Source organism: Fundulus heteroclitus, chromosome 21 (genome assembly GCF_011125445.2).
Source record: "Fundulus heteroclitus isolate FHET01 chromosome 21, MU-UCD_Fhet_4.1, whole genome shotgun sequence".
Lineage (NCBI taxonomy): Eukaryota > Metazoa > Chordata > Actinopteri > Cyprinodontiformes > Fundulidae > Fundulus > Fundulus heteroclitus.
The window spans coordinates 40050620-40065120 of NC_046381.1; the positions used below are offsets into that span (position 1 = coordinate 40050620).

The 14501-nt window shown below is 43.6% G+C and overlaps 1 protein-coding gene across 5 annotated transcripts in view; it reads left to right on the top strand.

Annotated features, from left to right (window-relative positions):
- The window catches only part of si:ch211-230g15.5 (nascent polypeptide-associated complex subunit alpha, muscle-specific form), a 35416-nt gene that overhangs the window by 13159 nt on the left and 7756 nt on the right, over nt 1–14501 (top strand). Inside the window, exons 3-10 of one of the 5 annotated variants that reach the window (XM_036124947.1) lie at nt 3870–4022; nt 4982–5065; nt 5225–5426; nt 6960–8051; nt 8082–8408; nt 11483–11790; nt 13860–14025; nt 14103–14214. In XM_036124947.1, the coding sequence (XP_035980840.1) occupies nt 3870–4022; nt 4982–5065; nt 5225–5426; nt 6960–8051; nt 8082–8408; nt 11483–11790; nt 13860–14025; nt 14103–14214 (2444 nt within the window). Of the gene's footprint in view, nt 1–3869; nt 4023–4981; nt 5066–5224; nt 5427–6959; nt 8409–11482; nt 11791–13859; nt 14026–14102; nt 14215–14501 lie in introns of all 5 variants that reach the window. The other 4 variants (XM_036124948.1, XM_036124944.1, XM_036124945.1 and 1 more) reach the window with 4 other exon arrangements.

The window sequence follows — 14501 nt, forward strand, 5'->3', positions numbered from 1 at the left end:
GGGTCACTAAGGAAAAGTTTTAGACGCCTGCAGATGGTTCAGATCTAGCTGCTGTCATCTTGACCAAAAACTGGGAGATACGAGCTGATCACCTCAGGACTGACATCCTTTCACTGGTCGCCTCGTCAGGTTGGAGCAGATTTTAAGATCTTGATGCTCACCTAAAAAGCTGTAAATGGTTCTTCTTATCTATCGACCTTCTGCACCTGTACGTTCCTCCCCGTCCTCTTTGATCTCAGGTTCTCCTAAAGGTTCCTAAGGCTGAAAGGAAAACTGTAGAGGAGCTTTGTCTCTGTGGATCAGTCTCCCTGCAGACATTCGTTAGACTTGTTCTGTGGAAGTTTTTAAAGCTAAACTGGTAAAACTGTTCTGCAGCCTAATCTGATGCCTAAACTATATTGTTTAAATATTGGTGTTTCCTTTAGTTCTCATGTTTTTTTTAATTGTATTCTTCTATTTACTACTTTAATCCCCTATTGTTCAGCACTTTGAATGAAAGCGCTGTATAAAGTTATTATTATATAGAGCCGCCGTCGTCCTCTGAGTGAAATGCTGTAGCTGCTCTCAGCCGTCCACCGGCGCCGCTAACCGGGTCGGACCGGTTCTGACTCTCTGTGGTCACAGTTTCCTCTCCTCTCCTTTCCTGTGAGCGAAGACGCTGCATTTTGACCCTGGAGACCTTTTAGCAACCCAGAACCCACCGTAGAACCACAGGAGTCTGTAGTCCTGGATCTGTAGTTCTGGATCTGTAGGTCTGGATCTGTAGTTCTGGATCTGTAGGTCTGGATCTGTAGTTCTGGATCTGTAGTTCTGGATCTGTAGGTCTGGATCTGTAGTTCTGGATCTGTAGGTCTGGATCTGTAGTTCTGGATCTGTAGTTCTGGATCTGTAGGTCTGGATCTGTAGTTCTGGATCTGTAGTTCTGGATCTGTAGTTCTGGATCTCCTCCTGCAGCAGCCGCTCCACCCTTGATGCCCCTCTGTTGTATTCATGAGGGTTAATAGCAACTTGATGTAAATTCAGCTCTGATCCATCTAACTTCCTCCTAGTTTCCCTCCAGGCAAAAAGACTTTTCATTTACTGCATCACAGGTTTGGATCAGCGGTTCTCCAGGTTCTCCTTTGGACAGTCTGAGTCTGAATCTTTCCAGGAACCACATAGAAATGATGAGAGCGACTCTGGTGCCGGCTGACCCAGCGGATCACCCTGTAGGAGCCAACGTCCTATTTCCTGCCTCCCAGACGCCGATAACTGTCGTTCCTACGTTTAACCGGATAAACGGTTGTTTTTGGCCAACGAAGATGGATTCTCTGGCTGATGTAACGCCGGTTCATCGGCCTGACTTTAGGAGGCTTTTTATATCTTAGTGGGTCACGGGTTAGAAAAGATAAACATTCCTCTGGAAATGATCGGGACTGACGGTGAAAACGGTGAAAACGTCCGGCAGTAATAAAGCAACATTTTACCTGGAAGAGGTTAAACTAAATATGCACCATGAGTCCTTGCAGAGTCCTGCTACAGGCAAACACCATGCAGGAAGACCTCAGGCCTGGAATTGAACCCAGGACCCTCTGGCTGCAAGGCAGCAGTGCTACAGACTGCAGTGGAGCCAAAACCACGACGGATAGAGAAAAACAAAAGAAATCCAACAACGGCGGAGACAAAATCCTGATTTTTAGCCCGGAGACATAAATATGAAAAATAGTTCAGAAATAATTCATAGTAAACATGTAAATTCAAGAAGGAAAACGTTTAAAATTAAGTCCAAAAACATGACGATCAGTGGCATGATGTAACGATTTAAATGGTTAATAATAAAATAAATGTTAAACCATAAATAGATAAATGACGCTAAAGTCTGGGATGTGCTGTTTTTGTCCGTCAGCTGAATAAAACTCACTTAGAGTCACAAAAGTTATCGACCTTTTAAAAAAACGACCCTAATAACTACTATGATAAATTTGTGTTATTTTCATTTATTCCTATTTTCTGACGTTTTTATGTTTTGCTTTGGGTTTATCAGCCAAAACCTCTGATTCTGTTTTTCACTTTTCATTAAATTCAACAAGAACTGAAGATTTCCCCTTTGATCAAAATTATAATGATTATAACGTTATAATTATTATAATTATTATAATTATCATAATATATATAATTATTGTAATTATCAAAGTTATAATGATCATAATGACAGGTACTTTCATTATAAACCTCAGCCACCATTCTATCCATCATCATCCATCCACCCATTCATCCATCCATCCATCCATCCATCATCCATCCATTCATCATCCATCCATCCATCCATCCATCCATTCATTCTCCATCCATCCATCCATCCATCCATCCATCCACCCATCCATCCATCCATCCATCCATCCATCCATCCATCCATCCATCTATCCATTCATTCATCATCGATCCATCATCCATCCATTCATCATCCATCCATCCATCCATCCATCCATTCATTCTCCATCCATCCATCCATCCATCCATCCATCCATCCATCCATCTATCCATTCATTCATCATCGATTCATCATCCATCCATCCATCCATCCATTCATCATCCATCCATCCATCCATCATCCATCCATCCATCCATCCATCCATATATCCATCCATCCACCATCCATCCATCCATCCATCCATCTTTCCATTCATTCATCATTGATTCATCATCCATCCATCCATCCATCCATCCATCATCCATCTATCCATCCATCCATTCATCATCCATTCATCATCCATCCATCCATCCATCCATCCATCCATCATCCATCCATCCATCCATTCATTATCCATCCATCATCCATCCATCCATCCATCCATCCATCCATCATCCATCATTCATCCATCATCCATCCATCCATTCATCATCCATCCATCCATCCATCCATCCATCCATATATCCATCCATCCACCATCCATCCATCCATCCATCTATCCATTCATTCATCATCGATTCATCATCCATCCATCCATCCATCCATCATCCATCCATCCATCCATCCATTCATCATCCATTCATCATCCATCCATCCATCCATCCATCATCCATCCATCCATCCATCCATCCATCCATCCACCATCCATCCATCCATCCATCCATCTATCCATTCATTCATCATCGATTCATCATCCATCCATCCATCCATCCATCATCCATCCATCCATCCATCCATCCATTCATCATCCATTCATCATCCATCCATCCATCCATCCATCCATCCATCCATCCATCCATCCATCCATCATCCATCCATCCATTCATTATCCATCCATCATCCATCCATCCATCCATCCATCCATCCATCCATCCATCATCCATCATTCATCCATCCATCCACCATCCATCCATCCATCCATCCATCCATCCATCCATCCATTCATTATCCATCCATCCATCCATCCATCCATCCATCCATCCATCCATCCATCCTTCATCCATCCATCCATCCATCCATCCATCCATCATCCATCCATCCATCCATTAATCATCCATCCATCCATCCATCCATCCATCCATCCATCCATCCATCCATCCATCCATCCATCCAAACTGCTTCAGTTTCCACTGAATCAGAGACAAAGATCTTCTCCTCTTTCTGCTGCTTCCTGGAAAACTGCAGCAAGAACAGAAATCCTCCAGATTTTAAAACACCTTTTAAAGCAATGCGAAAAAATCATAATTTCAAGCCTGCCCTTGTTTTTATGTTTTGTTTTTAACTCTATTCCCTTTTAAGTGCCAACATAATGTTTTATGATGATGATTATTATTATATGACGTTGTTGCAGGTCTCGTCAGTGAGATAAAAGTAAAGAAATACGTTAAGTCTCATTAACTCTTCTCTCCCTTTGCTCCAGGTGCAACAGCCTCATCCTGTGGGAACACCTGGTCCTGTGCGAGCCAATCAGAGCCCCTCACCTGTCAGGCAGAGGGTATCCCAGCAGGCTTTGCTACTGGGGAAAGGTCTCAAAGGGTCGGGCCAAGACCAGGTGCTGCTGAGAGCTCAGATGGTAAAAACACACCTTACCGCCAAGCTCTAGGTGCTGCGTTCAGGTTCATCAGGAAAAAGCTGTATTCAGCTGGAAAAGCTGGAAAAGCTGCAGGCTGCTCTAAAACCAGGCGTATAAAAACCTTTTGGTTTGTCAGCTAAATGCGTCTGACGTGTTTCCTGCGTTCAGATGCAGAATATTAAATTATTCTCCAGATAAAACTCCATTTGAGCCACAGAGAGGATTATTTACAAGCGACGCTTTTCCATTTGTTTAACCTTCATAAAAAGGTACAAGCAAAACGTAACTTTAAATATAATTATCAGATCTGGTGTATTTTTTCAGTTTCATTGAAAACTCAATAATGTATTACTGATAAGAGAGATAGGCTTTTATTGATCTCACGTTGGAGAAATTCTCTTGATGAATCTTAATAATGTTCCTGAACGTTTACTGCTGTTAGATAAATTATCATTTGTGATCTGGACCATATTGGATCTTTGTGTGAATAAACAATGGAAGCGTTATTAGACGTAAACCTGATTATGTTGGAGATGTTTCTGCGTGGATGTAAGGCCCGCCTTCATCAAGTCCTCTGATTACACCTTTATAATCTGCTCCTCTGACGTAGCTCTGCTGCAGGAACTTCACAGCTTCAGACGCATGAAGCTGCAGAAGCTGCAGAAGCTGCAGAAGCTGCAGACGCTGCTGAAGCTGCAGAAGCTGCTGAAGCTGCAGGAACTTCAGAAGCTGCAGAAGCTGCAGAAGCTGCTGAAGCTGCTGAAGCTGCAGAAGCTGCAGGAACTTCAGAAGCTGCTGAAGCTGCAGACGCTGCAGACGCTGCTGACGCTGCTGAAGCTTCAGAAGCTGCTGAAGCTGCAGACAAACACTGGTGTTCTGCTGTTCAGCTTTGCCTTCCTGCTTGCCTCCGTTTATTTCCTCCTCCCTCTCTTCTTCTGTCTCCTCCCGTCTCCTCGCAGCTCATTCTTACGTCCGCTATGCGACCTGCGCAGTCACCCTCCTCTTCCTCCTCCGCCCCTTCCTCTAACCCCGCCTCCGCTCAGGTGAGCCCCGCTGGACGCTCGGTGCATGCTTCAGCACTTCTTCCTCTATGCTGCTGGTGGAGCTCTGCAGCAGCTTCCTCTCCTGGTCGCTGAGCTCTGGCTGGTCTGATGATGAAGGTCTGATGAAGGACTTTAACCTCCCTCTGTCTCCCCCTGCAGCTCCAGAGCCTCACCTTGAGGCCTCCGCCCCCCGGGACTCTCACCATCCCCCCGTCTCTGCGGCTGAAGCCCCCCCCCTCGGCCCCGCCGCCCCTCTCCCGCCCCACCGTCCCCGTCTTCCCCCCCCTGAGGCCGCGGCCGCAGCCCAGCGGCACGGAGAGCCCGACCACGCCCAGCCGCCACCTCGCCGTCCCGCCTCCAAGTAGGTCCTGAATGTGAGCGTTAGGCTGGTTCTGCTGAACGTCAGGCTGGTTCTGATGATTTTATCCATTTAAATGAAGCTTTATGTTTGCTACTATGATTTAAAATTTAAAAAACAATGTGAATGTATAATTCTGACATCTATTACATATATATATAGTTCATTTAGTTTAAAAATAATAATAATAATTATAATTATAATTATATATATATATATATATATATATATATATATATATATATATATATATATATCCCTCCCTATATCTATATATCTATATATCTGTATATCTATCTATCTATCTATCTATCTATCTATCTATATATATATATATTTTTTTTTTTAAATAACTGAACTAATATCTGCTAGGTCAAAATTATTAAAAGTGGCAATTTTCTTTCCAAATGCCTTATTAACTTATATATATGAAAGTTAATAAGGTATATGTAAAGAAAATTGCCACTTTTAATAATTTTGACCTAGCAGATATTAGTTCAGTTATTTAAAAAAAAATAAATATATATATATATAGATAGATAGATAGATAGATAGATATACAGATATATAGATATATAGATATAGGGAGGGATATATATATATATATATATATATATATATATATATATATATATATATATATATATATATATATATATATTTATTTAAATTATTGTTTTAAGTGAACACAAAAAGAGTTTCACGATTTATCGTATATCACATTGCTGTTATCGGCTTGGAGTGTTTTTCTAGACATCATTATCAATTTTTTTAGTATTACATTATCATTATACATTATCATTATACATTAGACTGGTGTGCGTCTTTCATTTACAGTTAAATTTTATCCATTTAAATCAACCTTTATCTTTGTTACTATGCTTTAAAATCTAAAAAAGAATATGAATCTATAATTCTGACATATATTAAATATATATATATATTAAATATATATATATTAAATATATATATATATATATATATATATATATATATATATATATATATATATATATATATATATATATATATATATATATATATATATAGATATATTTAGTGGTTTTTTTTCTTTTTTTTGGATACATTTAAAAATAAGTTTTTGGAAACAAAGTTGCCCCTTTTAATAATTTTGACATAACATATGTTAATTCAGTCACTTTTACCGCTGTTGGCCATAAGAGCCCAGAAGCTCGGCTGTAATGTTGCAGCTCTCTGGTTCTCCTCCCTCTGACTCTGGATGAAGACGCTCAGAGCAGCAGAACAACTCCTGCTGCTTTTAGTGTGTTCTCCACACTTTATCCTAAAAACTGGAGCTTTAGGCATTATTTTCTCCTGAAAACACCACAGATTTCTCACAAAGTCCTCACTGAGTCATCATGGTCTTCATCCAGAATGAAAGGCGTGTTTATTCTTTAATAGGGCGGTTCTCTGCAGAGTAAAGCTAAATGTAATGAGAACCAGAGAACCTCTCTATTTATAAACTAATGGTGATGATGTGAGATCTTTAGTGATGTTACGTCTGAATTCTCACAGCTCTCTATTCTCCAGTTCGAGCCGTCCCTCTGAGGCCGAGGCTTCACTCGCCCACCGCTCACCGAGTCTCCGCCCCCCGCCAGACCGCCGCCCTCCAGCCCATCGCCGCCGCCCCCTGCGGTCCGGCCGCGCCCGCCGCCAGGCCGCCGTCCGGCCCGAGGAGCTGCCCGCCGCCGCCGGCCGCTCTGGGCCCGCCGCCGTCCGCCGCCGGCCGCTTCGAGCGCTCGCCGTCAGCCGCCAGGCAGCTGCAGATCATCGCCCTGTCGTCCAATCAGCAGCCGCCGGCCGCCGCCTACGCCCGCCCCGCGGTGCCGTCCAAGCCCGCCGAGCCTCCTCCGCCTCCGCCGCCTCCCGGCCAATCAAAACGGACTCTGAGCAAGGACGACGGCGGTCTCCTCCCCTTGAATCCCTCCTCCTCTCCGCTCACGCTGACCAAGAGGAGGGAGGCGAAGGAGAGCGAGGAGCGAGGAGGGAAGGCGGGGCTCAGAGAGGAGCGCGGCGGCGGCAGAGAGCTGCAGGTGGAGAAGGAGGTCCAGACGGAGACGGTGAAGCTGGAGAAGCCGGCTGAGGAGCAGGAGGCCGGACCCAAACGGGCCCGGGACCGCATGGAGGAGGAGGAGGCAGAGAGGAGAGGGACGGGGAAGAAGAGGAGGGTGGAGGAGGAAGGAGAGGACGCCTCCCACGGCCGGACCGGCCCGCTTCAGAACCAGAACTCAGAACCGGGTCCGGGCGCCATCAGAGACGCTGAGCCGGTCCCGGTTAAAACCCCGTTAAAAGGAACCGTCCCGGTCCAAACCCCAGGAACAGAACCCGACCCGGTGGAACCAGCGCCGGTACCGGGACCGGTTCCCTTTAAAGCGTTGGTGAAAGGACCCGTTTCAGCTAAAACCCAAGCGAAAGCGCTGGTTCCGGTACCGATACCGGTAACCGGACCAGCACCGGTAAAAGGACTGGCTTCAACCCAGACTTCAGCAACAGAACCCGTTCCAGTCGAAGCACCGGTACCAGGACCGGTTCTGGTCCAGACACCAGTACCAGGACCGGTTCTCGTTAAAGCCTCAGTAAAAGGACCCGTTTTGACTCAAGTACCAGGACCGGTTCCGGCCCAAACGCCGGTACCAGGACCGGTTCCGGCCCAAACGCCGGCATCAGGACCAGCACCAGCTAACATCCCGGTAAAAGGACCAGCTTCAACCCAAACTCCAGTACCAGGACCGGTTCCAGTCAAAGCTCCTCTAACGGAACCACTTCCGACCCAAAAGCCAGTGGCAGAACTGGTTCCGGCCCACAAACCAGTAACAGGACACGTTCTGGTCCAGTCGCCGGCGCCAGGCCCGGTTTCCGAGGTGTCAGGGTCCAATCAGAGGCTACCAGAACCTCAGCGAGACCTCCAGCCCAGCCAGGAGGACTTCTGCGAGAACCTGTCCACGCAGTCCGACAACCAGTCAGGTAGCTCCGCCTCCAGAACCTCTGCGCTGTTATCCACACCCAGCCTGGTTCTGGCCCGCTAACCAGAACCCAAAGGTCCAGTAACAGCAGTCTAGTCTCTGCCCTCTGACCGTCGTTCTCACGGCGCATTAAAGTCGATTTGGCTCCAAATTAAGACGCTGAGGCGCCGTAAATCTCACATCTGACAGAAAATAAGATCCAAACTGTTAAAAAAAAAAAAACGGATCCAGGCTGATTGATTTGTGTCGGTTCAGAAAACGCAGAAGAAGAAGAGACGAGCTGTTCTGCAGCAAAGAGAAGAAGAGTTACCGAACGTCAGGAGCCGAAATTTAGCCTTTGGTTCAATTCAATTCAATTCAATTCAATTTTATTTATATAGCGCCAAATCATGAAACATGTCATCTCAAGGCACTTTACAAAGTCAAGTTCAATCATATTATACAGATTGGGTCAGATTATACAGATTGGTCAAAAATGTCCTATATAAGGAAACCAGTTGATTGCATCAAAGTCCCGACAAGCAGCATTCACTCCTGGGGAACCGTAGAGCCACAGGAAGAGTCATCTGCATTGTACATGGCTTTGCTGCAATCCCTCATACTGAGCAAGCATGAAGCGACAGTGGGAAGAAAAACCACCCATTAACGGGAAAAAAAAAACCTCCGGCAGAACCGGGCTCAGTATGAACGGTCATCTGCCTCGACCGACTGGGGTTACAGAAGACAGAACAGAGACACAACAAGAGAAACAAAAAGCACAGAAGCACACATTGATCTAGTAATCTGTTCTACATTAGATGGTAGTAGCGGGTGAGCCGTCTTCTCTGGATGATGTCACAGTTAACAGAACGCCAGACCAGGTGTACCTACTATGAAGAAAAAGAGAGAGAACAGAAAGTTAAAGCAGAAATGACAACACATAATGCATAATTGAAGAACAGTAGAACTCAATATAGTGAGAAAATTAGATCCTGATATACTCCAGTAGCCTAAGCCTATAGCAGTAAAACTATAAAGGTAGCTGAGAGTAACATGAGTCACTAGTTATAATTTTTGTCAAAAAGGAAAGTTTTAAGCCTAGTCTTAAAAGTAGACAGGGTGTCTGCCTCACGGACCAAAACTGGGAGTTGGTTCCACAGGAGAGGAGCCTGATAGCTAAAGGATCTGCCTCCCATTCTACTTTTAGAGACTCTAGGAACCACCAGCAGACCTGCGGTCTGAGAGCGAAGTGCTCTGTTAGGAACATACGGGGTAATCAGAGCTCTGATATATGATGGAGCTTGATTATTAAGGGCTTTATACGTTAGAAGGAGAATTTTAAATTCTATTCTTGATTTAACAGGAAGCCAATGAAGGGAAGCTAAAATTGGAGAAATATGATCCCTCTTGTTGATTTTCATCAGAACTCTTGCTGCAGCATTTTGGATCAGCTGAAGGCTTTGAACTGCATTTTGTGGACTTCCTGATAGTAAAGAATTACAATAGTCCAGCCTTGAAGTAACAAATGCATGGACTAGTTTTTCAGCATCACTCCTGGACAGAATGTTTCTAATTTTGGCGATATTCCGGAGGTGAAAAAAGGAAACTCTGGAAACCTGTTTAATATGGGATTTAAATGACATGTCTTGGTCAAAAATAACACCAAGATTTTTTACTTTATTACCAGAGGCCAGTTTAATGCCACCCAGATTAAGTGATTGGTTAAGAAGTTTATTTTTTGAGGACTCTGGCCCAAAGATTAAAACTTCGGTCTTGTCAGAATTTAGATGCAGGAAATTTAAAGTCATCCAGCTTTTGATGTCATCAAGACATGACTGCAGTCGAAGTAATTGATTGGATTCATCAGGATTTATGGATAAATATAGCTGAGTATCATCAGCATAACAGTTCATTCTTATTCTAACGCTGACACCGTTTATTCTTCCGTTCCCATCATGTCATTTAGTTTTTATGCTTCTGTCTGGGGAAACCCTTAATTTCAACATCCAGATGTGGGGTCATGACCTTTGGCCGGTGATGTCAGGAAGTTAGTAAAAAAAACTCTGACAGGTCAGAAACCTCAGCCGTCGGCGGAGCTTTGTGGATCAGCAGCTTGTTTAGGGCAGAAACAGCTTTTAACGCTTAAACGGGTGAAAGAAAACCAGAGTTTACCTGATGGAGTGGCCATTTTTTCCAATTCAAATCAATTAAATGTTAATTATATAGCACCAATTAATATCATCTAAAGGCTCTTTCCAGAGTCAGACTCCATCAGATCCTCCAGGTTGGTGAGAAAGTTTCCTCTCTAAGGAAACCCAGCAGGTTGCATCAAGTCTCTCCAAGCAGCATTCACTCCTCCTGAAAGAGCGTAGAGCCACAGTGGACAGTCGTCTGCATTGTTGATGGCTTTGCAGCAATCCCTCATACTGAGCATGCATGAAGCGACAGTGGAGAGGAAAACTCCCCTTTAACAGGGAGGAGAACCTCCAGCAGAACCAGAACCAGGCTCAGTGTGAACGCTCATCTGCCTCCACCCACTGGGGCTTAGAGAAGACAGAGCAGAGACACAGAAAGCTCAGAAGCTCACATTGACCCAGGAGTACTTTCTATGTTAGAGAAGACAGAGCAGAGACACAGAAAGCATAGAAGCTCACATTGACCCAGGAGTACTTTCTATGTTAGAGAAGACAGAGCAGAGACACAGAAAGCACAGAAGCTCACATTGACCCAGGAGTACTTTCTATGGTAGAGAAGACAGAGCAGAGACACCTTTGACACCTTTTATGATTTAAAGTTAAATGTAGATTTTACCGTCTTGCAGCGGCAGGATTTCACGTGGCGGTTTGGTCTGAATCGTTTGCCAGCCTTTGGCTCCTCGCTGTAGAAACGATTTAATCGGCCCTTTCAGCGTTTGGGGGTCTTATTTTACCCGACATTGTCGTGTTTCATCTTCTAAATCACCCTGGTGCCCTGTAGACTCTATAATTTCAGCCATTTGTCTCCTCTGAGCTCTCTTCTACTAAAAAGCATGTTTAGTTTCTAGACTTATTTTAATTTAATAACTTACTGATCAGATTTCCGTCTCTTCTCCCCCAGCCTTGTCCAGCCTCTCCTCCCAGTCTCCCCCCTCCTCCCCCTTCATCGTCTCCTCATCAGAAAACCCGCCCCCCCTCCTCCCAGCAGACCTCAGCCTGCCGCAGCACGAGGCGCCCGAGGCCGACAAGACGCCGCCAGAGTCCCGTCGGGACCAACCCGAACCCGTCTGCCAATCAGAGGACGAGTCTGAGAGCTGTGGCCAATCGCTGGGCAGCCCCTGGGAGATGAAGGCGTGGCCTGAGGGCCGACAGGTTCTGACTCACCTGGTGGAGGGCTTCGTCATTCAGGAGGGGCTCCAACCGTTTCCTGTAAGGGCCTCAGGTGCTAAACAGTGAATACCAGACATGCTTATATATATATATATAGATAGATAGATATAGAGAGACAGATAGATATATATATAGAGAAAATAGAGAGAAAGAAAGGGAGACATTATAGAGAGAGAGAGGGATTTTATATATATACATATGTATAAATATATATAAAAATATATATATTATATATTAGATATATAGAGAGAGATATTATATTTTATATAGATAGATATCTATAGATATATATTTTATATCTTATATATATATATATATATATATATCTATATATATATATATATATATATATATATATATATATTGGCCGCGTATTTATACAGTTTTATCTTTTTGCTGAGTAAATATAACATCATAAATATAACTTTTATATATTTATATTTATCATAACCTTTTACCTGATTAAATCTATGCAGACATTTAAAACAAAGAAATATTTTTATTCATTTAAACTAATTGGGGGGGTGGGAAATCCCTCATTCTTATCACTATTGCAAATAAACTATTTAATAAAATAGTAGTACTGAAAAAACAAGTAGACTTTGTAAAGGTTTAATTTGGTTAATAAATTAAATTATTTATTTATTCATTAATTTGCCTGCCTGCACATTTTTTTCAGAATTAGAAAGAAGCTAAATTAAAGGAACAACAATTGTTATTTTTAAGAGTCATAAACCTGATTTTTAGTTTATATTTTACGTAGGGCTGGGCAAGTTAACGCGTTAATTTCGTGTTAATTCATTAGACTATTAACGGCGATATTAATTTTATCGCGCACTAACGCATGTTGCTCACATGCTTTCAGTCAGTGTCAGTCAGCACGCGCGCTGAATGCAGCGCGCTGTCACGGCACACATGGCTCAGCGACGCCAGCCAATCAGCACGCAGGCTCAGCCTGGCCCGCCCACTCAGCTCTCACACAAACTTAATACACAAACAGCTGAGAGAGAACGCAGCAGCGAAAAAACATGAACAGAGGAAGTAGCACCGTTTGGCTTTATTTTAATACCGTAAATGAAATCAAGCTGTATGTTTTGTAAAAAGCCGGTTCATTTAAGTGGAAACACAACAAATTTATCTAAGCACGTGAAAAAACATGAAAACGTCGAGCCCCAGAAACGGAGAGAGGAGACGAAACTTCTGTCATTGCCCCGACAGACCCACAGACGTCTCTGACTGAGGCGTTTCAGTCCTCCAGGGAACATCCAGGTAGATCAGTGGTCATCTTCAGCAGCAGTTCATGTTAACTTTCAAAGTAGATATTATCTTTCGTATGTTACTGGAGCCCACACAGAAAATGTAATTAAGACCTTGAAAGAACCCAGTACATATATTAAAAAGTGTTATTTAAGATAAGATAACATTAGCTAATCCTTTTTTTATCCCACGACGGGGAAATTTATAGGATTAAAGCAACAGGCAGGTGCACACAACACAGACAAAATTACATAAGGATTTAAATATATAAGAGGTGGATTAGCGAAAAAACACTGAACATAAAATTATTGTTATTATTATTATTATTATTATTTAATTGTAATAATAAAATAAAAACCCAAAAGGTCAACAGTTTCATGATACATCAAGCTTAGGGACTGGCTAATATACAGCAGGTCAAAAAAGGCCATATTTTGGCTGCAGTGCTTGCTGTTCTCTTATGAAGAAAAGATCAACTAGTGCACTAAATTCAATAGATGGGTTGAAAATATCCTGTATAAAATAAGATAAGTGCTACAAATGTTACAACACTTTTGTTCATATGGCAGCAGAACATTAAAATAAAAGTGCTCTTTACACTACTTTTGAATTCATTCTTGGAGTTTGCGCATACAATGCGATTAATCATGATTAATCGGGCAAATTATGCGATTAATCGCGATTAAAAATTTTAATCGTTGCCCAGCCCTAATTTTACGTTTTCTTTAAATTTGTCCTGATTGTGTGCTGGTCGTTATTATCTGCGGGTTATAAACAGGAAGGTGTGGTTGTGTAAATGAAGCTGCTGGTTAATTAATGAACCGATGACCTACCTGTGCTCTGTCACCCAGGTGAACCGCTCCTCGCTGCTGGTCCCTGACCAGGTGAGCAAAGCCCAGGAAGTGAACGGGACCAATGGGAGAGCGGCGCTGCCCGCGGCGGACCCCGTGAAGCCGGCGGCGCCGTCCACAGACTCAGAGGAAGAGGACGGCGGAGACGAAGGCGACCTGGGGAACAGTAAGGAGCCGCCTGCTGCACACCTGTCCCCAGGTGACGCCCGGCTGACCCCACCATGTCTCCTGTGTCTCCCTCAGAGTCGGGCCACAGAGATCGCACGGTGCTGCACTGCCAGTTCTGCGGGAAACGAGGCCACGCCCACAACTTCATGCGGTCCAAACGCTTCTGCTCCACGTCCTGCGCGCGCGGGTGAGAACGCCGCCGCTACCTGTGCAGCACCGCTGAGGAAAAAACGGGACTAAAACTAGTGAAATTAGTGCATTTGTCCTTAATTTGAGCAGGAAAATAAAACGATCTACCTGTGGACTGAGTTTTTACCCCTAAATAAGATAATTAGATATAATGCACGGGAAATAAGACGATGGAGATGAGTCGTTTCTCATTCCATTGGCAGATAAACTCATTTACCGACTCAAATCAAGCACAAATCCTCCCATTTAAAGAAAATTCCTCTTACTTTTAGTTCCCTTTTTGCA